The 23,674-nt window shown below is 43.9% G+C and overlaps 2 protein-coding genes across 9 annotated transcripts; one reads left to right on the top strand and one right to left on the bottom strand.

Annotated features, from left to right (window-relative positions):
- Positions 1 to 465: 465 nt before the first annotated feature.
- Positions 466 to 15,484, top strand: cc2d2a (coiled-coil and C2 domain containing 2A). 8 transcript variants are annotated; one of them, XM_076726474.1, is made up of 40 exons: positions 468 to 735; positions 874 to 955; positions 1,205 to 1,258; positions 1,456 to 1,536; positions 1,660 to 1,810; positions 2,128 to 2,219; positions 2,351 to 2,452; positions 2,543 to 2,623; positions 2,706 to 2,924; positions 3,017 to 3,176; positions 3,301 to 3,437; positions 3,532 to 3,663; positions 4,913 to 5,122; positions 5,256 to 5,362; positions 5,466 to 5,606; positions 5,899 to 6,055; positions 6,437 to 6,708; positions 6,879 to 7,056; positions 7,157 to 7,310; positions 7,482 to 7,629; positions 8,314 to 8,452; positions 8,566 to 8,769; positions 8,883 to 8,975; positions 9,070 to 9,161; positions 9,839 to 9,853; positions 11,078 to 11,245; positions 11,345 to 11,402; positions 11,491 to 11,600; positions 11,987 to 12,083; positions 12,183 to 12,281; positions 12,378 to 12,554; positions 13,023 to 13,037; positions 13,143 to 13,346; positions 13,448 to 13,537; positions 13,612 to 13,725; positions 13,822 to 13,956; positions 14,066 to 14,188; positions 14,274 to 14,332; positions 14,416 to 14,593; positions 14,768 to 15,484. In XM_076726474.1, the coding sequence occupies exons 3-40, from the start codon at positions 1,253 to 1,255 to the stop codon at positions 14,951 to 14,953; spliced, it is 4,884 nt and encodes a 1,627-aa protein (XP_076582589.1). In that variant the 5' UTR covers positions 468 to 735; positions 874 to 955; positions 1,205 to 1,252; the 3' UTR covers positions 14,954 to 15,484. The 8 variants fall into 8 exon arrangements, with proteins under 8 accessions (XP_076582592.1, XP_076582589.1, XP_076582591.1 ...); XM_076726475.1 differs by having other exon boundaries at positions 618 to 735; positions 2,543 to 2,614; XM_076726477.1 differs by lacking the exon at positions 1,205 to 1,258 and having other exon boundaries at positions 466 to 735; positions 2,543 to 2,614.
- On the bottom strand, positions 15,468 to 23,205 carry fbxl5 (F-box and leucine-rich repeat protein 5). The gene is made up of 11 exons (XM_076726478.1): positions 23,070 to 23,205; positions 22,133 to 22,348; positions 21,233 to 21,328; positions 20,840 to 21,035; positions 19,877 to 20,062; positions 19,604 to 19,729; positions 18,756 to 18,910; positions 18,572 to 18,654; positions 17,698 to 18,432; positions 16,964 to 17,112; positions 15,468 to 16,577 (listed from the first exon to the last, which is right to left on the bottom strand). The coding sequence occupies exons 1-11, from the start codon at positions 23,157 to 23,159 to the stop codon at positions 16,501 to 16,503; spliced, it is 2,109 nt and encodes a 702-aa protein (XP_076582593.1). The 5' UTR covers positions 23,160 to 23,205; the 3' UTR covers positions 15,468 to 16,500.
- Between the last annotated feature and the right edge of the window lie 469 nt (positions 23,206 to 23,674).

Here is a 23,674-nt window from a genome sequence, read left to right as displayed (position 1 = left end):
ATTTTTATACAAATGTTTGTACTGCTAGTTATATTATTACTATTGGGACTCACCTACTGATTTGAAAATATATTATTTAATAAATCTTGACAAAAATTCTGATTTATTTGTTCTGAGTGCAAGTTGGATCGAGAATAACTTAAAATAAACATTGTTGACAGGTACAGCTTGATTTGGCTGTTATTCTTTACGAAATGGCAAACCTGAAGCATGTGTGAGACAAAGACACTGCAAAACATGTTATGAAACTTCCAAACGAGGCAGCCGTAATGTTTTCATTGGCAGTAGTGCCAAAAATCAACAGCTAGAGGGGAGAATTCCCGCTTTGCGCTTTAGTGACTTTTCGGACTCCGTAGTGGGCGGTACAATACGGAACTTACGCAATTGATTGACAGTCCGTGGCACGAATGAAATTCCAAAACTGACCAAGTTTGGATGAATCGGCGCTGATTTTCAAGGTAGGTCGAGAAGTAGTTTATCTCGTTACTAGGCAGCGGTAACGGTGCTTGTTTGCTGAGTATTGAGAAAGAATATCTTGCTCGGAAAAATAACGTTACAAACTGTGCTGCAAGTGATACGAGCACAGGGATACATACATTGTAAGAGTAAGTTATCTGGTTATAATAGAGAGTAGACCGCAACAACAGTGGGCATATACAGCTCGCTTTCTGCATGAATTAGCTATCGTTAAGTTACTGGAAAAACAACTATCATCGCCACCCTGGCCTCCCCGAGGTAACTAACCGTTAACGTTACTTGTTCCCGTCTTGGTTTCTGCTATTGACCACTTTAATGTGGTCAGCTAGCTAGCTATACGTCTGCCACATACGTAAGCTAACGTTAGCTCGATGGCTACCTCTGCATCTGTTCTAGTGACATTCGAGAAAAACTGCGAAAGAAACGCCGTGCTCTGCAAGAAACGTTGGTAAAGAATAAACATGAGGACGACATTCAGGTAAAGTCAGAAAAGTTATATCCTTAATTCCTGTTATTGCTGATAAACATATATTCTGTTGTTCCTGTGGACGGACAGTAGTCCCATTGAGTTCATTCATCCAGTGCAAACTGAACTAGAGCACCGCTTGACAAGACTCAACATGACATGGAGGGGCGGCTCATTTCATACACACGCAGAGTCAGAAACACACAGGAACACGGAGAAAAGAGCTGCTAACGCTTTAGTTGATCTAATTATACTCGACAGGCTCTGGTTCCGTCCACCAAAACGAGAAAGGGGAAACTTCAGACTGCAATGAAGGTTGGTGTGTGTTGTGTAGCTTCGCCTGTAGGCTGTAGTTGCCCTCCTGTGTGCTGCTGCCTGCTCGACAACAAACTCCTCTCTTCCCTTTGCCAATGAACCAGCTGTGCTAAATAGCAGTTTAAACAGTAGTAGTAGTTTACATGTACGGCCTGGCTGTTGCTGTTTGTCTGAACTGGATTCCTTTGTTACGCCAGGAACCTCAAAGCAGTGAGGAAGACCCAGGAGAGACACTGAAACGCACGTTAAGGGCTCAGAGAGAGAGGCAGAAGAAAAGGGTACATCTTCCTCTTTCACCCTCAGCTCTCATTCTGTAATGCCATTAATAACTGTTTCATAGTACCCACTTAAAATGTCTAACGGTATATGTACTCATAATTCGGCCTCTTGGCATCCATCAGCTGCTTGAACGGTCCTCAGCTCAGGAGTACCATGATGATGATGCCGTGGAGGAGATCTCCACCATTCAGCACCGCAGTGAAGATGAGGGATCAGCTGACAAGGCAGCTGACCCTGTGCCTTTGTCAAGACCTCCGACTGGTTCTCTAAGAGGTTTGTGTCCATGTCCTCTTTAAACTTGCCTCTCTACTGTCATGCTTTTTGGCTGTTCTGTCATTCGTCATTTAAAATCACCCGTACCAAAACAATACTGTATGAGCCTTTGCTTTGCAGCATATAAAGATGTTTTTGGTGTATTTACTTAACAAAATGATCTTAAGTTCTCAAAATACAGCCATTTATTTTTAACTATGCCCAAGTTAAATAATGCTAAAAATAAGAAAATTCTGATTTAAATCAGCAAATACTGTTCAACAAAACTCTCAGTGCAAAAATTTGTAATTTGCCTCATGATGTGCTTTGTCTTCTAGGTCTCTCCTCAAGAAGTCAGCATTCTCCTGGCTCTCAGCATTTAGACGACTTTGTGACGCGCCGCTTGGAGGAGAAATTAAAAGCAGCCAGAGTAAACCCAGCTTTTCACAAACTAGCTTGTGTTTGAATACATTTATGAAAGAGATCCCATTCCAAAACCACCTGTTTTGCAAAAATTTGTTTTTGCAAATTAGTGCTGAAGTATGGCCTCTTGTGTTCCAGTCTAAAGGTGAGAGCCTTCAACAGCAGGAGGCCTCTCTGGAGCCACCCAGCCGCCTACAGAGCCTCAGAGACAGAGACACTGTAACAAGGTTTGACAGAGAGGTGAGTATCTACCTCAACTGTGGCTTATTAGGGACTTTGAACCATGTAACCAAATTCAGCAGTGGAGGTTTAACCCCCAGTGTTTTACAGGTTGATCCAGTCAGAGCTGGAAGACATGATGCCCCTCTGGCCCCCAGCACCGGGGTCAAGTTCCGAGATGCTGTAAGACGAGTAAGGCTGTAAACAAGACTGCAATCATTTTAAGAGGAAATGATTTGTGTTGTATTTACTTGTTTATTCTTTGTAAATACAGGCAGAAAAAGGCCTACCGACTGCTGAGGAGGCGTACAACTTCTTTACATTCAACTTTGAGCCAGATCCAAAAGATGGGACTGAGAAGATTAGCAGGAAAAGACAGAAACAGAATAAAGCAGCTGAGGAGGACGCAGATGAAGAAGGAGGGGGAGAAGATGCTGAAGAGCAAGAAGATGATGAAGTAGAAGAAGATAATCAAGATGAAAATGAAGATCAGGTAAGAGAAAATAAATTCTCAGTGTGTACTGTGATCATTTCCACCTGGTCTGAGTAGATTCCAAACGCCTCATATTCTTCACCCCGCCGTAGAGGGAAGAAGCTCCACTAGTGCAAGATGAAGAGGAGGATTTGTTTGTCACTCAGCAGTCGTCCCAGGACTACCTGGAAGTGAGGAAGGCAGAGTATGTTGGGTACAGGAAACTTATTCAGCAAGAAAGTGAACTTCTCTTCACGCCAAGTTTTCGAACAGGTATTCTGTAATCTACAAAACCGCCTGATTCACATGCACAGCTTTCAGACACTGTGATGTCAGTATTAATGTTCTGTCCAGAATATGAACTATCCTTAAAAAAAGGTATGTATTGTTGTCACAGTCCCAACCTCCGTAAAACTGCCTGAAAACATGAAGCCTCGTTATCTGGAGGACGAGGGTCTGTATGTAGGGGAGAGGCCTCCTGTATCCCTGACCAACGAGAACATTCTGGAGAACCGCATTTTGAAAACGGAGGAGGTAATCTCAACCGACACATCAGGCAGCTTGACTGTGTCACTGGCTTCATTTGGGAATTCTTGAAAGTATATCTCTTTTTTTTTTTTTTATGAAGGGCAAGAAGTGGTTTGGAGATGATGGCCGGATCATGGCTCTGCCTGACCCCATAAAAGAATCATCCACGAGACCCCCTCTCTTCCAGATGGAGGAGGACCTGGACCCTGCGCTGCAAACTGTGTACAGGAAGGTCAGACACACGCCCGCTGTGACTCCCACTTCGATCACTCCATTCATTTGCCACATCTGAGGCGCCGTAGACATTCATACACTGAGCGTGTTGTGGCTCCCTCAGACTTGAGTGCCATTTTTTTTTTTAAAGCAAAAGGGCAGTTTGGCATTTGGTACAAAGGAGCAGGGAGGGGGAAGCATCTGTTATCAGGGAATAGAGCAGAGGTGGAGGCTGGCACATCTGTGATATAATCTCTTCAGACAATATACAGCTACATCAAACCTCCAGCTGGGCATTGTTGGCACCGTGGAATTAGCTTTTGAAGAGGAGCTGGAACTGAAATAGGATCGAAACAAGAAAGAAGGGTTTAAACCTGCCGTCTGTCACAATGCGTCACACTGGAGAACTAAAGTGTACATTCACACAACGCAGGTAGTAAAAAATTTTTGACATGTCGGATTCTGTGTTCAAATTTGTGGCAAACCTCCTCAGACGGTTATCACATAATATAACAATCTCCTCTTGTGGGGTCTGATAAAAATAATATTGCCTTCAATATCTGACACTCACCAAACATGTGACAGTAGAAAGTAGAAAATAGAAAATACCTCACAGGAGTGTTTGGGTATTGGGACGGTCCCTTTAAGTCCATCTTTGGAGAAGCTACAGTCATCTTGTTCTGTCTTTGGATTATTAGTTTTAAGTAAACGTTGGATTCTGCACGTAGTGGTAAGTAATGGTTAGATGTGTATGTTACATCTCTGCGACAAATTATGTGAGCAAGCAGATTGCATGGTCCATCTTCAGCTAACTCTAGGCTTTGTTCACACTTCTAAATTCATTAATCTCAGATTTCGAAACGGCGTCACTGAGCATAGAGGCATAATATGACAAACATGTAACACATGTGACACAGATCCAAAACAGTGTTTGGATGTGGGCTGTTGGTTGGGAGTGTCTGAGTGGGAAGCAAGCAGATTTCCGGTCAGTATCATCAAAGGTCTCCTTTCTTCATATGTATTTATTTTTATTCTGGAGATACAGCTGCCATGTGTGATCATCTGGAAAACAGAGCATTCATTGTAGCTCAGTTGAGTGTTTATGATAAAATGCAGCACTCCCTGGTGATGTTATCAATCTTGCCAACTATTTCATGCCTCCTTAAAGCTTGCACACATACTTAGAGACACACAAGCCCTGAGTAGATTTCATTATGTTATAATTTTCCAGAACACTGCATGATGGATGATGTTGTTCTATCCGCCAGGCGCTGAAGTCCAAGTATGCAAATCTGTACATCGCCGGAGCAGCGGACCCTGAAGGAGACTACCAGCTTGATGTCGATGTCTCTGGGCTGATCTTCTCCCATCACCCTCTCTTCAGTCGCGAACACGTCCTGGGGGCCCGTCTGGCTCAGCTGTATGATCAGTACCTCACCAGGCAGCACAATAATCTTACAGGACACCTTACTGACAAGGTTAATTTCATCAGCTGACTGTGTTTGTGCAGTAATGCAGCCCCTCTGTGAGGCTGAATGCATAAAAAACATCTTGTATGCACCAAATATGGTGGCTATACTGTATATGTGCTGTGTTTTGTGTTTGCTGTAGTTGAATGGATTGAGGAGTGCACTGCGGAACATGCTTGATATCCATGCCGGGCAGAGCATCACTCCAGCCATGCAGCAGAGGATATCTGAGTACAGTCTGGAGGTTAGGTGAGTACCCTGATCGTGTTCCTTCCGGATCCTGCTCACTCTAGAACCAGGTGCCCTTTAGCACCGTGACTTCATGACCGTGTTTTTCCCCTGGATATCACAGGAACACTCGGCAGCTGCGAGACAGTGAGCAGGAGAAAGACAGGACTCTCCTGAAGAACATAGTTAAAGTGTGGAAGGAGATCAAGGCCCTGAGAGACTTTCAGAAGTTTACCAACACGCCCTACAAGCTCTACCTCAGAAGGTAATTGGCCCATGTCTGTAATTATACATATAAATGTACACTATGTTTATAATATTCTCACCTTGATGTCAAACATCCCTTTCTGCTGTGAAACTGAAGCTGTTATAAGCCGCAGGACTAACTTCAATAAACCCCATTCGAAAAAACCTGAACTTTTCCTTTACTGGTAATTTTTTCTACAATACACATTCACTGCTACCCCTAAGAAAGACTTGCTGGATTATGTGTGCCGCTCTACACATTCTTGTACCCTTGTCATTAACGCACTGTGTTTTCCACTTTCTTGCTCCAGAGAGAACGTGGACCGGGTGTCAGATGAGCGAGAGTATGAAGATGAAATTATGGCAGAGGTTATTGAATTGGAGGCAGAGAGCGAGGAGGACTACCAGAGGAAGCTGGCGGAGTACAAGAAACAGCTGGAGGAGTGGAAGCTTTGGAGAAGGAAACAGGTACCTGCTGATAAATCAGCTGATATTAGCTTCCTACAGATATATCGGTACTGTGAAGCCTGATAGAGGATGTCATAATAAAAAATGCCAGTAGGATTATGTATGTACTATGTCTTGGTCACATGTCATGTGTTGACGTTTTAGATTGTCAGTATCAGCCTTAAAAATCCAGTATCAGTCGGACTATAGAACCTACATATTTAGTATTTATTTAGCTTAGCTTAGTCAGCTAGCTTAGAATCAGTTTAATAGAATCATTTCAGCCATAACGTTAGCTCTCTGGAAGAATCATAAACAAAGTTCAAAGTCTGTTTCAAGACAGCCTTGTACCTTGTGTGGAAACATACATACTGTCTGAATACACACACATCGTATGTTCAGAAAGCCAAAAAGAAGAAGAAAAAAAAGAGGAAGAAAAGCCAGGCACAGGATGACACAGAAGAAGAAGACGAAGACCAGGAGGGGAGCGAACCAGAAGGGCTCGATGAAGAGGGTCCCCCAAAGCCGGAGCCACCAGAGAAGCCGGAGTTTGACTCCATAGAGCAGCGGGTCAGAGAGAAAGCCTCCAGGATACGCAGGAAACCGGGAGAGGCCATCTTGATCCCTGAGCTGTCTGCATCTGGAAACATCACAGCCAGTGAACTCTGCCCCAGGTAAGAGCAGCAGGGAAGAACCAGCAAGGAATGCCAAGAGATTTCAACTTCAGTTCTACTTCTTTCAAGAGTTTTTCAGTAAATGTGTTGGAATATAGAAAATAAATCCAGTCACCCACTGACAGGTTGTTTACTTGTTTTGTTTTCATCATGTTTATTCCTCATTTCAGGGCTGAAATAGCTCGAAGGGAGGATGTCGCCAGGCGCTCTCTCTTCACCAAGATACTGTACAATGACAAAGAAGTTTCCCGAACGGACAGCCGCTCCCTGAACACTGACTTCAGGGTGCACTTTGGCCAGATTTTCAACCTCAAGATCGTTAACTGTCCCCAGAGCATCAATTTGCAGGTGCAGTACAGAAACACTGAGCGTGTCTGCTCGATCGATCACTGCATGGACTGTATTCGTTTCTCATTTCTGTGTGTTTGTGTGTGCTGTCTGTGAGTAGGTGTTTGAGGAGATTGGCTCGTCATGCTCCCTCCTGGCTCAAGTGTTTGTCCCCGTGCCAGAACCCTCCGTTGTGACGGGCAACGTCCCGCTGGAGGAATTCGAGTTCAGCAGCAACCAGAGAGTGATGTTCGACCACGAGGGCGTAGGAAGTGGTAAACGTCTTCATTTGACCTGAAACGCTGTGGCTCACTGATATCTGCCCACTCCAGGCATAACACCTGTGTTTGAATGCGATTCGCAGCCTCACATTTGTTGGACAGGCACCTTTCAGTGGTTTCCGTCTCTGTCTTCCTGTCTCTCGTCCTCTCTGTGCGCCTCGTCAGACGTGCCTCTCTCCTTTGAGGCTGATGGCAGTAACAAACAGACCCTGTTGACTTCTGGGAAGCTGTCGTGCTGTGTCTCTTGGGGGATCGGGGAGGATGATGTACCAATGGCCCCTCCTGTGTCTCAACAACCTGCCGGCATACACAGGTAATGTCACTTAAAGGACGGTACTGGTGGTTTTGCACTTTTTAGCATTTGAACTAGATATTCTATAGGATTTATATCACTGCCGAGCGTCCTCCAAAGCATACCACAGGTGTTTATAATCAGAAATGCATTATCCTGCCCTCCAGGCAGCATGTGGTTTCAGTTTTATGTCAGCATGATATGAACTTGGCGACTTGCTCAGACTTGAAACTTGTTTAATGCTGGAAGTCAGTCATGTTTAACTTTTAGCTTCATTTCTGAGTCAAAGGCTGTGCAGCTGGAGGAGTTTCTGAAATGTCATCTGTGCTAAAGCGTACAGCAGCTCAACAGCTGGGAAATGCTGAACAGCCACATTAATGTCGCCGTACCACAACAGATCCCATGTTTGCTTGTTTGTTTGTGTTTTCTGATAACGAAGCTCATAAATGAATCACAAGACTCATTCATTGTTCATGCAAATTCACAAAGCATTGATGTCAGAGCTTCCTACAAGCACCTGAATGCATCTGTTTGTGTGTGCAAATGAAAAGCCATATCACCCAAAAATAAGCTTCACCTTTGGTTTTGAGTGTGCAGTCTGTAGTTTTAGTTTGTCCCTCAACTTTGTACCTTGTCTATGTAACAAACCACCCAGTGGTAACTGGTCATAAAGTTGCATTAATCACTTTCCGTCTCTGTTTTCAGTGGCTTGGGCCGTCTTGATGCCGTCACGTATATTGGTGCATCTGGACTATATGACATGAAAAAAATTGGAGAGTGGGCCACGCAGTCACGACTGGACCCCAACGATCCAAAAAACGCCTCCATCATGCAGCTGCTGAAAGTGGGTGTCAGAATACGGTCTTGTGAGTTGGTCTCAACCATCCGGGAGACTTTCCGTTTTTTATTTTTTGCACTGTAAACATGGCGTCTTTCTTTGCACCCGTGGTTCACCAGGTGGCCAGTAGCGGAGAGGTAACGGCTCCAGAGTACTTCCGTCTAGAGCAGCTGCAGGAGGAGTTCAACTTTGTGACTGATGAGGAGTTGGACAGGTCCAAGAGATTTCGCCTGCTCAGGCTCAGGAACCAGGAAGTCGCAGAGTTTAGAAATTACAAGTGTGTTCCTGCTCTGGAGAGGGAGATCACTGATAAGGTGTTCCAGGTCAGCCTTCAAACATTCACTGTGCTGCAGAATATTATGGATAGAATGAGGACGCATGGCCGCCGTATTAAGCTAATTACTTGTTTTTTCATTTTGGTTAAAAACGGCTTCAGGAATATGAGAAGAGACTGAAAGAAGGAGAAATAATCGACACTAAAGACCATTTGGATTCACACAGAGCATTAGTGGCCAAACAGCTTCAGAAGGTGAGTCGCTCGTGTGATGGAAACATGTTTGTCGTACCATAATCTTTAGCACTAATAGCGCTAAGTGTTGTATAATCATGGCATTTCCCCACAGATCCGAGAATCTGCCATCAACAGATTTATTCTTGCCAGGCATCACTACCTTCTGTCCGACTTGGTGATAGAAGAGGAAATACCAAGCATTGGGTAAACTCCGACGTCACTGACTCACTTTTAACTCCCATCTTTCACAGCTGGCATTTCTTTCATGTTTGTGTTATGCATGCTACTGTAATATTTCTTTCTGGCCAATCACAAAATAGTCACTGAGGCATGTATACAAAGTGCTACTTCGTACGTATCGTAATTTATCATTTCTGTATATCTAACGCTTGTTCCTCTTGTCAAAACGCATTGAAAAATTGCAGAGTGCCTGAACTCCCTGCTCAAGTTGTAAAGGAAAGGTTAGATCAGTTGGATTACTTTGCACAGTGGAATCAACAGTCAAATCAACCTATCAGAGAGAGTGACAGGGACTATATAAATCAGAGGCTGATGTAAGTATGTTTCTTGGCCTGGGCCTGGTTCAGCCTGTTTGATCTTGAACTCAACACTACATTCCCCTGGCTGAGTAATACTCTCCCCTGGAACCGTTCGAGGCTGTGTCTTAGAGAGGTTTCATAACATATGGACACGATGACAACAAATCAGAAATTCATTTCAGGCTTTGATAGCATGTGTGCAGATTTATACATAATAATTTATGTCAACGGCAGTCACGCTGTCGGGTGTTACTTTGCACATTTTTTACATTATTGAAAGTGAATGCTATAATCTGTTCTGTTCCATTTTTCTGTTATTCTTCTGCTGTGCATTTTTAACAGTGGTGCAGGTCCAGGGTATGTGCTTAGAGTTTCTTTCTTTTTCTGTGTCTCTGTTCCTTCATTTAGTTTGAACCCTGAGTACCAGTACAGTCATTGTGTAGTATTCAGTCCTTCCAGGATTTTGCAGATGATTTCACCAAAAATTAAGATGAATTTAAGTTGATTTTTCATTGTTTTTCTTGTAAAATTGCGCAGATTTGTAAAAGTTACTAGTTCTATAAATGTGTCTAGCATCATTTGCTAGTTCATATTTTAACACAGTTATGATATTGCGATGAGATTTACATGTCATGACAATATCATATTTACAACTACAGCTTCACAACATGTACTTAAACACTTTGCAAGGCACCATGGGACTTGCACAGTTTTGCCTGTAATATGCTGGCAGGTTTCCTTTGTTCAAACTCTTGAAGCAATCCTCTTCCTGGTCGCCAACTGTGCCGCAGTGTAATCCTGCATAGTTCCAGTAGTAAAGCACACTAGATGCATAATGAGCAACACGGTCTAATCCCCTTCTCACCTTAGTGGTCCCAACATTATGAAAAAGGTAATGTTGAGGTAAGCATGGCCTCAAAACTACAACCCTGATTCCAGAAAAGTTGGGATGCTGTATAAAAAGTAAATAAAAACAGAATGCAGTCATTTGCAAACAAACTTTATCCAATCATGTGTTCACAAAGAGGTGAACCTCGCTCCATCCTCGCTTGTGAACGACTGAGCCTTTCAAGGATGCCCCTTTCATACCCAATCATGATACTCTCACCTGTTACCACTGAACCTGTTTACCTGTGGAACATTCCAAACAGGTGTTTTTGGAGCATTCCACATCTTTCCCAGTCTTCAGTTGCTCCTGTCCCAACTTGTCTAAAACGTACATCAAATTCAGAATAAACAGATATTTACAAAAATCAATGAAGCCGATGAGGTAAAAACATTAAATATATTCATATTTTGTATCTGTCAAAAAGGACAAACAAATGATCACGTTCTGTTTTATTTATATTTTACACAACGTCCCGTCTTCTTTGGAGTTGGGGTTGAACCATTGTGATCATAAAATTGCCTAAACCTGGAGGGACTGTCTGATGGTGGTAACAAGTCCATCCCACACTCTGAAAGACATTTGATCTCTCAGTAAATAATTTCCATTCAGTGTGATATCAGTTGAAATGACCTATTTTCAGTCCCCTGTTGGTTGTCGGCTGAATGGTAACAGCTGCTCGTTGTGACCATCAGGATTCTGGGAATAAACCTTTTCAAGCTGGCTGAACCCAAGCGGCCGCTGAAGCCTCAGAGGAAAGAAAGAAAGAAGGTGACGGCTCAGAATCTGTCTGATGGAGACATTAAACTGCTGGTCAGCATCATCCGGGCCTACGACATCCCCGTCCGCAGGCCGCAGAGCAAGTGAGCGTCCAGCTGTCAGAGACAATAGATGAGAATTAAAAAAAGCTCCTGACAAACGTTGAACTGTGTGTCGACTGGTTTTTGTTTTGTTCTTTACAGCAAACCAGGACAGTCGTCTCAGAGTGCCATGCAGGACAGCGATTGGCTCCTCAGCCAGGTGCAGTGCGCTTTGCCTTCCAGCTGATTGGCAGCGAGATCCTCACTGGCATGTGATCTACATTATGTCTGTTTTCGGTGTGTTTCAGGTACAAGTGAGGCCCTTCGTGGAGGTTTCCTTCCAGCGCACAGTGCTTCAAACAACCACCGCTGAGGGACCGAACCCCTGCTGGAACGAGGAGCTGCAGCTTCCATTTAGGTGATTGATTTTCCATGAGAAATGTTTACTTTGCATGCATTTCTACCTTTAATCAGAAATATTGAATGAAGTTTACTTATGAAATTGCTTCCAGCTCTTATTAACTGCATCACAGTTCTGCTTTGGAGACAGCGTTGGGGAAGTAAAATCCTGGAAATGGTTCCAGGAAAATACTTCAAAGGCTCTTCAGGCTATTCCAAACTTGCTGTCAGTGTTTTATGGCCACTGGGTGCTGCTTGTGGCCAATTCCGAAAAGCAGCTGTATCTATTTACACACTTCTATATATATATAGAAATATACAACTCACTTCAGATACTGTAGCTAAGTGCACTTCACAGAGTTAGATAAAGCTTAAAAAGTAAGCGCCTTCTTCTTCTTCCTGCAGCGCTCCAAACGGTGACTACAGCGCTGCCAGCTTGCAGTCAGTCAAAGATGAAGTTTTCATCAACATATTTGATGAGATGGTTTATGAAACTGGGGTGGTGAGTAAAGACGTTCACTTTCTCTCGCCCCGCTCTCAGTGCTTACATCAGAACACGCCGCTTGAGTTGCTTTATACCTGAACACGTTTTGCTCCTCAGAGTGAAAAAGACAAAGGGAAATCAGTGCACACCCAGGTGGAGAAGCACTGGTTGGGATCTGTCAAGATCCCTTTCAGCACCATTTATGCTCAGTCCAGGGTGAGACTCTTTGTTGTTGTGTATTATTAACACGCATGCATTAGCACGCTGAATGCCTGAACTGCTGATCTTTTTTCCTTTAATTCCATTGGACAGGTCGACGGAACGTTCAAGGTGAATACACCAGCAGTGTTGCTGGGGTACAGTAAGGAGCGGAGCCACGGCACTAATGGAGGTTATGATCACTTGCGGAACCTGAGTGAGGGAGCATTCATCACACTCTTCATCACCATCGAACCTCAGCTGGTGCCTGGAGAGTCTGTGAGGGAGAAGGTATGTTTAAGAGCAAACTCGAGAATGGATCCTGTGTGCTCTGTAGTGCTGAGATGCTGAACACTTAATTCACTTTGTACACACCATCACCATCCTAACTTCTTTGAAATCGGGTTGTAGTTTGTATTAGTCCGTGTGTCTTGACGCCTGCTTCATTTCATATGTTTCCATGTCAGTATCCAACCAAGCATGTTCAGTTTCACTTATTGTCTTAAAAGGTTGTGTTGCCATATTGCACCAGAACAAGGGACAGCTCACATGAGAGACTGAAGTTAGTCACTTAAGTTTGAGCTGACTTCTAGCTATCCTGCACTGAAACGAGGTCCCTTGTTTTGAAGCAATTACTCACCGAGCTTTTAGAAGTAGGTGGTTATGCATCAGTGTTTTAGAATCTATTTTTTTTATTAATACTAATATTTGTCGTCCTTTTGTGTCACTTATTTGCTTGTGCTCTGTTGCGTGTGCTAGATAAAGGAAGTGAAGGTAACAGCCTCCCTGTTTTATTCACCCATTCATGACTGCATTATTCTTAAGGTAGATGAATTCATGCGCACGGCGCTGACCTTAACCTTTGACCTTTTCATGCAGTTTGACAGCCAAGAGGACGAGCATTTGTTGCAGGCTTCAGAGAGGTTTGAGAGGGATGCAGCTCGGGCTTACCCGGACCGACCCTGCATCACCACCGTCATCGACCTCAACGGGAAGACGGTCTTCATCACGCGTTACATTCGACCTCTTAAACCCCCGCAGGAGCTACTGGACGCCTTCCCCAATAACCCCCAGGAGGCCACGGTCAGTCGCTCTGTTCAACTGAATGCAGAAAGTGCTCCCATCTTCTTCAGCGGTGATTGTTTCTTATCTGATTGGATGTACTGCACTGACTCGATCTTTAGGTCCTGGTTGCTCGATTTGTCTCGCTCATCCCCTCTCTGCCAGACAGGGTTTCGTTTTCTGGCGCCTGTGACCTGTGGAGCACCTGTGATGTGAGTGAACCCTAAGTAGAAGAAGAAAGAGGAGGGAAATGCCCGTGTTAATGTACTCTGTGTTTCCTTTTTAGCAATTCCTCACCCTCCTCGCAGGAGATGAAGAAGAACATGCTGTACTGTTGTGCAACTACTTCCTGTCTATGGGCAAGAAAGCCTGGCTTATAATTGGCACTGCCATACCGGAGGTGTGTAACAATCCTTTGTTAACCCGCGGAGGTTTCAGGTGTCTGATGATCTGTCACAACAGCGCCCCTGTTAAATATCTGATCTTTCTTTCTTAGGGACCAACAGCTTACGTGTTGACTTACGAGCAGAGCCGCTACCTGATCTGGAATCCCAGCAGCGGTCAGCACTACGGACAGTACGACACCTTCTGCCCTCTGCAGACCGTTGGCTCTCTGGTTAATGGCGACAATGTGAGTGAAGAGCGAGCAACTACACGACACGAAATGACCAGTTCATGGTGTGGCTTTTGATTTTTAATGTTCCAGCAGACTATTTAATCTTCTCTGAATCTTTATTCAGGTGTGGCTCAACATTCAAGAGTATACGTCACCAATGACGATGAGTTTTGACGTCACAAAAGCCAATTTGTGGAAGCCGTTTTTCTCCCGATCCTTCTCTCATCCTGGCCTGTCAAGTGTCCAAGTGAGTGCTCATCATCTCAGTGTAATCCTGTTTTATGTGCAGCCTTTTTTTTAATATATTTTCTTCTAAATCTCCTTGTCTTCAGCCGGAGGAGCTGGTTTATTGGCGCGGAGACAAAGCAGCTGCAGCGGAGCTTCAGGACAGGCAAGTTAACACTGAGTCACGCTGATTTGTCAGGCTGCCGTTCCACACTCGATGACACACATTCACCGTCTCACTCTGCACAGAATTGAGAAGATCCTGAAGGAGAAGATCATGGAGTGGCGACCTCGTCACCCAACCCGCTGGAACCGCTACTGCACCACCACCCTGAAACAATTCCTGCCCAAACTGGAGCTGAGCGGGGGGCGGGACGTGACCGAGGGGCACCGCCACGAGCTGCAGAGCCTGCTGGGAGACAACAGGGTAAGAAGTGAAAAGAAATGGGAGTGCCTGGAAAAAAGTTACTGGACTGAGTCACTGAATGATGTCATCAGTCTCAAATCCATCATTTCAGTGATCTCAGCTGGCAGCGAGCACGTGGCGTCACATTAATAAATCCCTGTCGTAAATCAACACTAACAGCCTTCTTCTTTTCAGATTTCAGGATTCCCCCTGCATCTGCCGTTCTCTGAGATCAGGCCCATCATAGAGGCAGTGTACAGCACCGGAGTTCACAATGTTCAGGCATCGAATGTGGAGTTCGCCCTGGCCGTGTATGTGCACGCCTACCCTAACAACGTCCTGTCGGTGTGGGTGTACCTGGCCTCACTCACACGAACGTGATGTAAGAGACACTCACCTCACTGCGCATCAAAATGAGCTTTAGCTTAATTTAAGCTAAAGACTATACTTTTGCACAATATTGTATATCTTATATATATAAGGTAAATCTTAGTAATAGTTACCAGTTTTAAAACTTTGAAGTGAATCCCACCTTTCTTAACCTTATTATGTTCGGTTGTTCTCGACTGTCAGACAAAAGCCACGTTTGAGGCCATAGCTTGTGTAGCTGTTGCACTGGACAGTATTAAAATGTCTTTCTATTATTTTATTAATCTATGTTGACATATATGGGAGCACAGACGAGTTAAAAATCAACATCAGTGTTAGGCTTTACTGCAGAGCGGCTGTGTTGGATTGTGTTAGATTATAATGTAGTGACAGCTCAGTGCACTGGGCTCTTGAAACATGTTTCTTACTATTGTTTTTTCAGGGCGATGAGACACTAAAATATCACATGTGCAAGCTTTTCTACTTCCCGTCATTGTTCACAAAATAATTAAAAATGACCAACAGCATGGCTTTTAACCCCAAGGTACTTTTATTGTTCTGTTTATGAATCGAGTATTTCCAATAGAACTCCTCATGCAAGACTTCAGAACGAGCAAACAAATCCTGCTGCAGAATGATTAAAGATGGAGCACAATCTACTGAAAACTGACCGAGCACACAGCAGGCTTCTCCCAATCTGAGGGTTATTGTTCTAAATCCCCTTTCAGCTCCTCTAAAAGCTCTTTCGTGCGGGGCGTATTAAAATCCCTCTTATATGAACATTGGTCCAACACTGGAGTGCATAAAGAAAAAGAAAAAGGTTTGTTTTGGTGAATGTGAAAGTTGGACAACATGGTTAAGACTACACTGCAGCATCGTGTACCAATTCCTCTGTATGTACATCCTTTACTGGTGTCTCAGTAACTTCATGGTGGCTGCACCAGCATCAGAATCAGATGGGGGTGAAGAAGTCCTCCATGTGCAGCGGGTGGATCAATCTGAGCCGTAACCGTCAAAAGCACGACAGCCGCCCACAACAGCCAGCTTCAGTCTAAAGGGAGGCAGTGATCAATTCTCTGACAACACTTATTTAAGGTTAAAAAAAAAGGTAAAACATCACTGCGATGCACGAGTCAGCTGTCAGTCACTATGCTGATTATAAATGATCAACTACACACAGCAGGGGAGAAGAAGACTTCTGCAAATCAGTTCACGTGGTTTTAGTGAGAAAAACTGGGTTTAACTAACAGAAAACACAAAGTACTTGGTGTTTAAGCTTCCCTAGGTTTTTTTTCTTTTTTAATTTTTCAACCTTAAAAAAAAAAGGAGCCAGAATGAATTTCAGCCACTTCAAAACCAATAACACCCCTTTAGCTTCTCCTTCTCTAAAAGGTTATTTCCATTCAGCACGGATGGAAGTGGAAATAACGGGAGCAGAATTACAGTTTCGTTCCAGAAACACTTTTAAGTGACACAAAATACAGCAACTGGTATTCCCAGGATAAAGTGCGATTAAAAAGGAGACGTGACATTTTGGGAGAGTCGGCTGCTCGGCAGGATCACTCTCCAGAGCGACAGCAGGCCCTGAAACCACACTGCAGATTCTGGCAGCCGCTGGCCGTGTCTGCGTGAGGACCTGCAGAGAAACACCACACAGTGGTCATCTGCTGAACTGCATGCCATTGGACAAGCTTACAGGTACGCCGTCTACAGCAATACTTGAAAACACATTATCATATTATACATACATAAGTAAGAGAAACAATAAAATAAAGTGAATGCTGGCTTTCTACTGTAATGCCTACTTACCTTCCACCTCAGTAGCATCTGTCACTTACACGAGGACACATGCTATGCAGGTGGGGTTAATAATGTTTGTTACAGCTGCCACACATTGCAACAGATCTTTTACATTCACCGACAGATTCACACACAGTTCATGTCCAAAGCAGCTTACTGCATCATCAGCGTACAAATGTATGTTTCAGAGGAAAAAGGACCCCTGACAGCTTCACATGTTACCGTTGATGTTGTCGCAGTAATAGAAGTGCTCGTCATTGAGGGAAGGACAGGCTGACACCAGCTCCTGCAGCCCCACCTCGGTGATGAAGAGGCAGCCGGACAAGTTGAGATGCTCGAGGACGGGAAGCCCTCCGCGCTGCGACAGAGCCCTGAAACACACAGCGACGCCTCATTACAGCCACAGCAGCACACACGCCGGCAGTGGGAACGTCTGGATGAACGGCGATAATCCAGTCTTAGCCTAATAAAGGCGACACTGCTGACTGCAGCACATGTAACGTACCGCTTCTTTCTCCGATCATCAGCATTTCTACTCTTTTTCAGCCATTTGAAAAACCACTCGCACTGGATCACACCCAAACTGCGTAAGGAAGACAGGTTGCAGGGAGGAGGAGTTTACGGAGATAAGTAGAGTGTTTGCACAAATGACAACACCCACACATGTTATTACACCATCCTCTGTTTACAGCTGCCACTGAAAATAACTACGCTTGCCACTTACCACTAAATGCTGTTTTGAAACTGCATCAGCGCAACCTGACAAAACGTTGTATTTGTCAGCTGATCACAGATGACTCAATCATCTCACTGCATCACAGCGGTTTTTGAAGCCACTAACCTCTCAAATAAATCCATGTAAGCACAGATTTGTATGCAAAATTCTGCTATTTGAAGTGTGAAACAAGTGTTTTTTTTTTTAGTTAGTTTAAAAAACAGAGATGCGTAATCTTTACCTCAAGCCCAAATCTGTGACTTGATAACATCCAGAGAGGCTGAGAAATCTCAGTGAGCGTTTTGCCTCTGACTGGTCAGTCCTGTTTTCATGCCCCCCACACTGCAGGCCCCCAGATGAGGAGCATTTAGTCCGAAACTCTGCAGCGCTGCTTCTGGTGGGGCCCGACTCGCACTGTGGCCCAGTAAAAGTCCTGAGGGCCGCGTCGCTCGTGCAGCAGATGGAGTGACCGCAAAACATTTCCCCCGACATGGCGAGCTGCTGATGCAAATAGGAGGCATTTGATCCAGTCCTGTGCCCGCGCCTCCTGCTGCTCCTGCAACAGCACGAGCCTCCCACAAACTGTGTCTCTACAAAGCTTTCTGCCTCGGGGAGAAGCATCCCGTTACGGCGGCTCCACTCTGCGGCATCTTCAATATCAGCAAGGTCTGAGGAGTCCAACACCCACACCCGCGCGGGGGTGCAGGCAGAGCCCCAGCGGCCGGTCCCGTGCTTGAAAATGATGGCCTGCCGCTTCTGCCCCACGGCATGTAGGTTCCTCTCTTCTATGAGCGTGATGGGCAGTGGAGAACTTTTGAGGAGCTTGGCCCGTCGGTCTGAGCGTTTGTCAAAGCAGGTGGATGACGTCAGGTCGCCCAGCCCGACAGACAGTTTCTTCAGGGTGTGATCAGTGATCTTCTCACAACCGGACAAATCCAGGTGCTCCAGGGAGAGACAGGCTCCGAGGGATGACCAGCTGAAGGAGGGAGGACAGCAAGAACACAGTCTGATGAGTGATGAGTGAAAAAGAACCATCCAGGGTTGGCAAGTTTAAAACTAATCCACTGTGTAGAATTAAAAATGACTTAATGGTAGTAATGACTTTTAATATTTACCTGTCAAATGCAAAATCTGTAACATCAGTCTGGGTCAGGTCCAGGTGACTGATGTTGGGACAGAGACTGAGGATCTGACGTACCTGAAAAGAGGACAAAGGTATGACAGTGCAGACGTGACACGATCTTCCTCATCACATATTGTGTGATTGCAGTGTCAAAATACAGGTTTTGTGCTTCATACCATTTTACTTGAGACTGTAGAACTGTACGCCAGAACGATGGACTTGACAGACGGACCCACAGCGGGCAGGAGGTTCTGGATGATCCCGTTCAGAAGCCTCTTCTCTCGCTGAGCTGTGCTAATTGCCAGGGAGCCCGGTGTGTGGCCCGACACATCTAAAAAGACAAAGAACAAGAACAAAGACGACACAGTTTATTCAGTTCAGATAAACAACCAATTCTAATCTTCCCCTTCACAGAATGGACTACAAGGCACGGCCGACGGCGACACTACAGGCCTGTTTTACTGCCTTTATTCCAGAGTGCAGCCAGAGATCAAGAGCGAGCAACCTTTGAGAGTGCCAATTCTTAAAAGGTGAATAAAGGAGGTAAAGGCGACAGAGGAGCGTGTGAGTGGAGTGCCTTGCATGAGGATCCTGGGCAAACACTTTCACATTTTATAACACTATACTTTTATTACCCTCTATCAAAAAGATAACAGGTCAGAAATTATCGTGCTCTAGTTTTGCTTTGACTATGAAAATCAAATATTAGTAGGGTCAACAGCGCCCGTACCTTTGATACCACTGACAGAAGACTGACTTCTTCTTCCGCTAAATATTTTAGAACACAACCTTCTTTTACAGCCGACCAGCGTAAACAAATACCTGTAGATCATTAAAAATAGTGGCCATTGTGTTTTAAGGGCAGACACTGTGAGGTTCAGTGGGGCTGAAACTAGCATTAGCACATTCCAGGTTATATAAACCTTTCTGTTAGCTTCTTTCTGAAATCATCATGTGATCACAGCAGGTGCTTCTGTTTTGGTCACGAACTGAGGTTTACACTTCTCTTAAGACAAAACCTCACCAGATTCATCAACATCAGCATCCTCATCCCACTCCTGATAGGCCCGACCCTCATTCTGCCGACTCTTCACCCAGTCGTCATCTGGGTCCTGGTCCAGATCCCCAGGGGGGCCACTGTAGTAATCACCTACAGTAGAGACACAAAAACACTTATCAGCAGTGCACCATCACTACATGCTTAAATTAATGCAATGAGGTCTTTTTTTTTTGGCAAGTAAAATGACATAAACAATACTTTGTTCCTGAAGGTAATCACCAGCTGGTTTCAGCCTACCTCTGGCCCAGCGGACAGGGTAGAGGTGCCTCCACAGAGAACCAGTCTTTGCCAGCTCTGACCAAGAGCGGCTCACTTGACTACAGCGACACAGGTCTTCAGGGCCCAAATAGTGGAACAGTCTCAGCATGATTTCTGTAGGAAGCTGGGAGATGTGGGCTGAAGAATCCCCGATCTTTTCCAGTTCTGAGGAGGAGGAGAGAACAGCTTTGCTTGTAAGTGACTTAAATGCCAAAATTATGAAACGCACATTTTACAAATGCCATGACAAATATTTAAACATGGCAGGTTTTTCTCACTGAAGTCATTTGACATTTAACAGCTGTAAATCCTAAAATGAATGATGGCTGAGTACCAGCCGCCTTGGTCTCAAGGTCCCGCTATTGTGCATGCTGACTCACTGTCACATGTCATGAGTTACTGGGACACTTGAACAGGACGGAGCCATTTTTAATGTCATTTGCAAAACCAATGCTTTTCTCTGACGAGTTAAAATGTCTGCTGTGAAAAACATCTACTGGACTGGGAATGACAAACGATATTGTTGGGCTTCAAATATCTTATTTTTGACTAACCGGACGGCACTGAAACATCTGGCATTGTCACTAAATTGAAAATTAAATTGTTAATTTTCACTGCCACGACACTTTTGTACGAAGGTTTCTGTGTGCCCACATTTGAAAAGTGTACAGACCCGTGGCATTTCTCTCAGAGGCCTGCTGTACACAGACATACTGGAAGAACTAGTTAAAGTACTGGCTGCTGCCAGTATATTGAATACTTGATCTCAACTTGGCACAGCCGTGGTAATGAATACTGGTGATAGTTCTCTCCTCAAGGCCTGCATTTGTAATACCCTTGCTTCAGGTTATGTGCAACACGAAGCATTTCTTCAAAATTACTTACGCCTTTTGGCTTGTTCGCATTAAAATTGTTTGAACTTTCAGGAATATACTCACTAACCATAGTCTGTCTTCTCGTGATCGGCATATTTAAAGGCTTTCTGCAGCTCCTCGGCCTGGCTCCACAGACTGAAACCCTTCAGCACCTCGGCGGCACAGTCCCATTGCTGTTGGCTGCAGTGTTGTGCAATCACCTGTTTCTTGATGTCCTTGAGTTCCTCATAGGTGAAGTACTGCATGAGCATAGGCTGAAACACCTGCAATGAATCTCCTTAGTTTATAAACAGCTTACGGTGCAATTCACCGGGGCATGAACAAACACATTTTAAGTACATCTCCTCATGTTTTATGCTTTTGCCTTAGTTGTTTATGAGCAGAATTTAGTCTTACCCATTCTTTGGGAAATTGATAGATATATATATAGCCAATAAATAGAAATTTGAACATCGTATACCTCTTCTTCTTCCTTCATATGTGGCAGAAAGTCTTGCGTGAAAGCTTCCAGTCTCTCCTTCAGCTGCTGGGCATAGTTAAGCTGCTCATATTCACTCTAAAAACACATAAATATTATTAATTCATGGAATCCCTTAAAAAACATGGCAGTTGTGAACTCTTTACAATCCCATCTACGACATCTAGCAGTCCAGTCTTTTCATAGCTGAATTACCAAATGTGCAGTCGCCTGTTTTTCTAAAGTAATTAGACTTATTTAGAGCCTAGTTTGAACCTAGTTTCAAAATAAAGTACTCAAACACTAAAAAAACAAAAATAAATAAAAATATCTCAGCACTTTTGTCTCAAAGTGCACATCTTTACCCCTGGACAGAGTGCAAGACCTTAATCCAAAGCAACAGAACGTTCATTTCTGTTTTACAAACTGACTGCAGAGCGGAAGTTAAGATTTAAACAATTGCATAATTCTGGAAAGCTCATTTTTGGGTTTGCCCATAGTCTGAGAGAGAACAATATCACAAAAACAACCCTGTGGGCTGAAATTACACAATTCAGCCCACTTCTTTCTGCACCTAGGCTTTTCAAAAGACTTACATAATAAAAACACATCTTTACAATTGACACGTGTACATGAAAAGTTAATAATAATAATAATAATAATAATAATAATAATAATAATAATAAAAGCAATTTCTGATGTTGTTGGTACTGCAATCTTTGTGTGGCTAACATAATAGTTACTCTAATGACAGACTGTTACCCCACCAGTGAGCATCAGGTATCAGCTGTCGCCTGCAGAACCCTCGGCTGAGCCAAAATGTGGAAAAAAATGTGCGGCCAGCGGAATGCAGAGCCACGGCATGCCAATAAACTGTTCCTAAAGGCATCGACGCATATTTACCTTAACACTGTGCAACCCCTTTTCGAAGAGGGACAACATCTCTGAGAGTTTGTTGTCGGAGTGCACATTGTACACAGTGCAGCAGCGCTGTTGCAACAGGCCGATAATGTACTCATTCTCGATTTGTTCATGCATCTTGAACTCCTTAAAGGTGGCGCACAGTGACTGAAGAAATGAGCGGAAATCATTGTTGTTGGAGAAGTTGGTTTTTGACAGCTGTGGAAAACAAGAGAAACACTAATTTATGATTCAAATGTAACGTCATTTGTGTTTATACTGATATCTATGAGATATTCAGTCGGACTTCTGCTGGTACCATTTGATCAGAATAATCGTTAGCTCTATTTGTAACCCAAAAGGACACAATTGCTAACATTACAGCAGTATATGATATACGTAGTTTACCTTTACACGCCCACAGTGCATTAGCTACTGTCGCTAAAGGAGCTTATCTTACAGGTGCTGAAAATTTAACAGGCAGTCTGGAAATTTCCAATGTTATCAGAGTTTCAGGGAACATTTGAAATTGCGTTGTGATACTTAAAGCATGTTGCATAACAAGCTAACTTGTACAATACTTAAGCTAACGTTAGCTAACTAAGCCTGTTAGCAAGTCTTAGCTGGGTAGAGGATGATTATTGGAAGTTTACTAAGAGCAACAAGACACATGATTAAAAGCACTTGTTATGTAAATGTATAGATGTAACGCCAACTTCATGCCCATTAGTCCCTACAACGAGCTACCAAACGCTCCCAATGTAACTTAGTCGTGAGACAATCATCCATTAGTTCATTCGCCTCGGCTGAGTCAATCCTACGTGCTACAGACACTAGGTAGCTAGCGTGCTAGCAGGCGTTCACTCGTTCGTTGGCCATACACCGCCATATATTCCTTTGTCACACTCCAAATTAACGACCGATATTTATTTAAACCTACCTTTTCGCAGTATAGGCCCACCAGCTGCTTCATGCGCCAATGTGGACCAGTAAAAACATCCACTTCGTCCGGAAAGGGGGCCATCTTCATACACTGAGCCTCAGTGCGTCATCTGCTTCACATACGGAGATACAATCAAACAAGGAGGCGTGCGCGAGACAGTCATGTGACTGCAAGCTATAACCGCAGCTGTCCAATAAGGACCAACGGGGCAAGTACTGATCTGGGATCAATGTTTGAGAAAAAAAGGAAGATACATTTCACCGTAACTCAGGGGCATATGCGTTCCCAGATCAGCAAAAAAAATCGAAAAGATTTGCAAGATATATCGTTCGTTTGTCATTTACTTTATATCATATTTTGATAGTTTGAATGTTATGCTGTCAGATTTTCACACTTTTCATATTTTTCACATCTGCACTTTTTTCTCCTTTGGTTTCATACTCTATGTGTATTCATTCTGTTCAAGTTCATTATGTTTCACTCATTTAATCTATTTTATTGATACTTCATCGAACATCTTTTCTATGTTAAAGGGCTATATTTGCAGTTATAATAGTTTTCTGCCCATTATTAGCCACTAGTTTAATACTTATTCGAGTAAA

This window comes from Chaetodon auriga, chromosome 3, assembly GCF_051107435.1.
Source record: "Chaetodon auriga isolate fChaAug3 chromosome 3, fChaAug3.hap1, whole genome shotgun sequence".
Classification (NCBI taxonomy): Eukaryota; Metazoa; Chordata; class Actinopteri; order Chaetodontiformes; family Chaetodontidae; genus Chaetodon; species Chaetodon auriga.
This window is presented reverse-complemented; position numbering and strand designations above follow the sequence as displayed.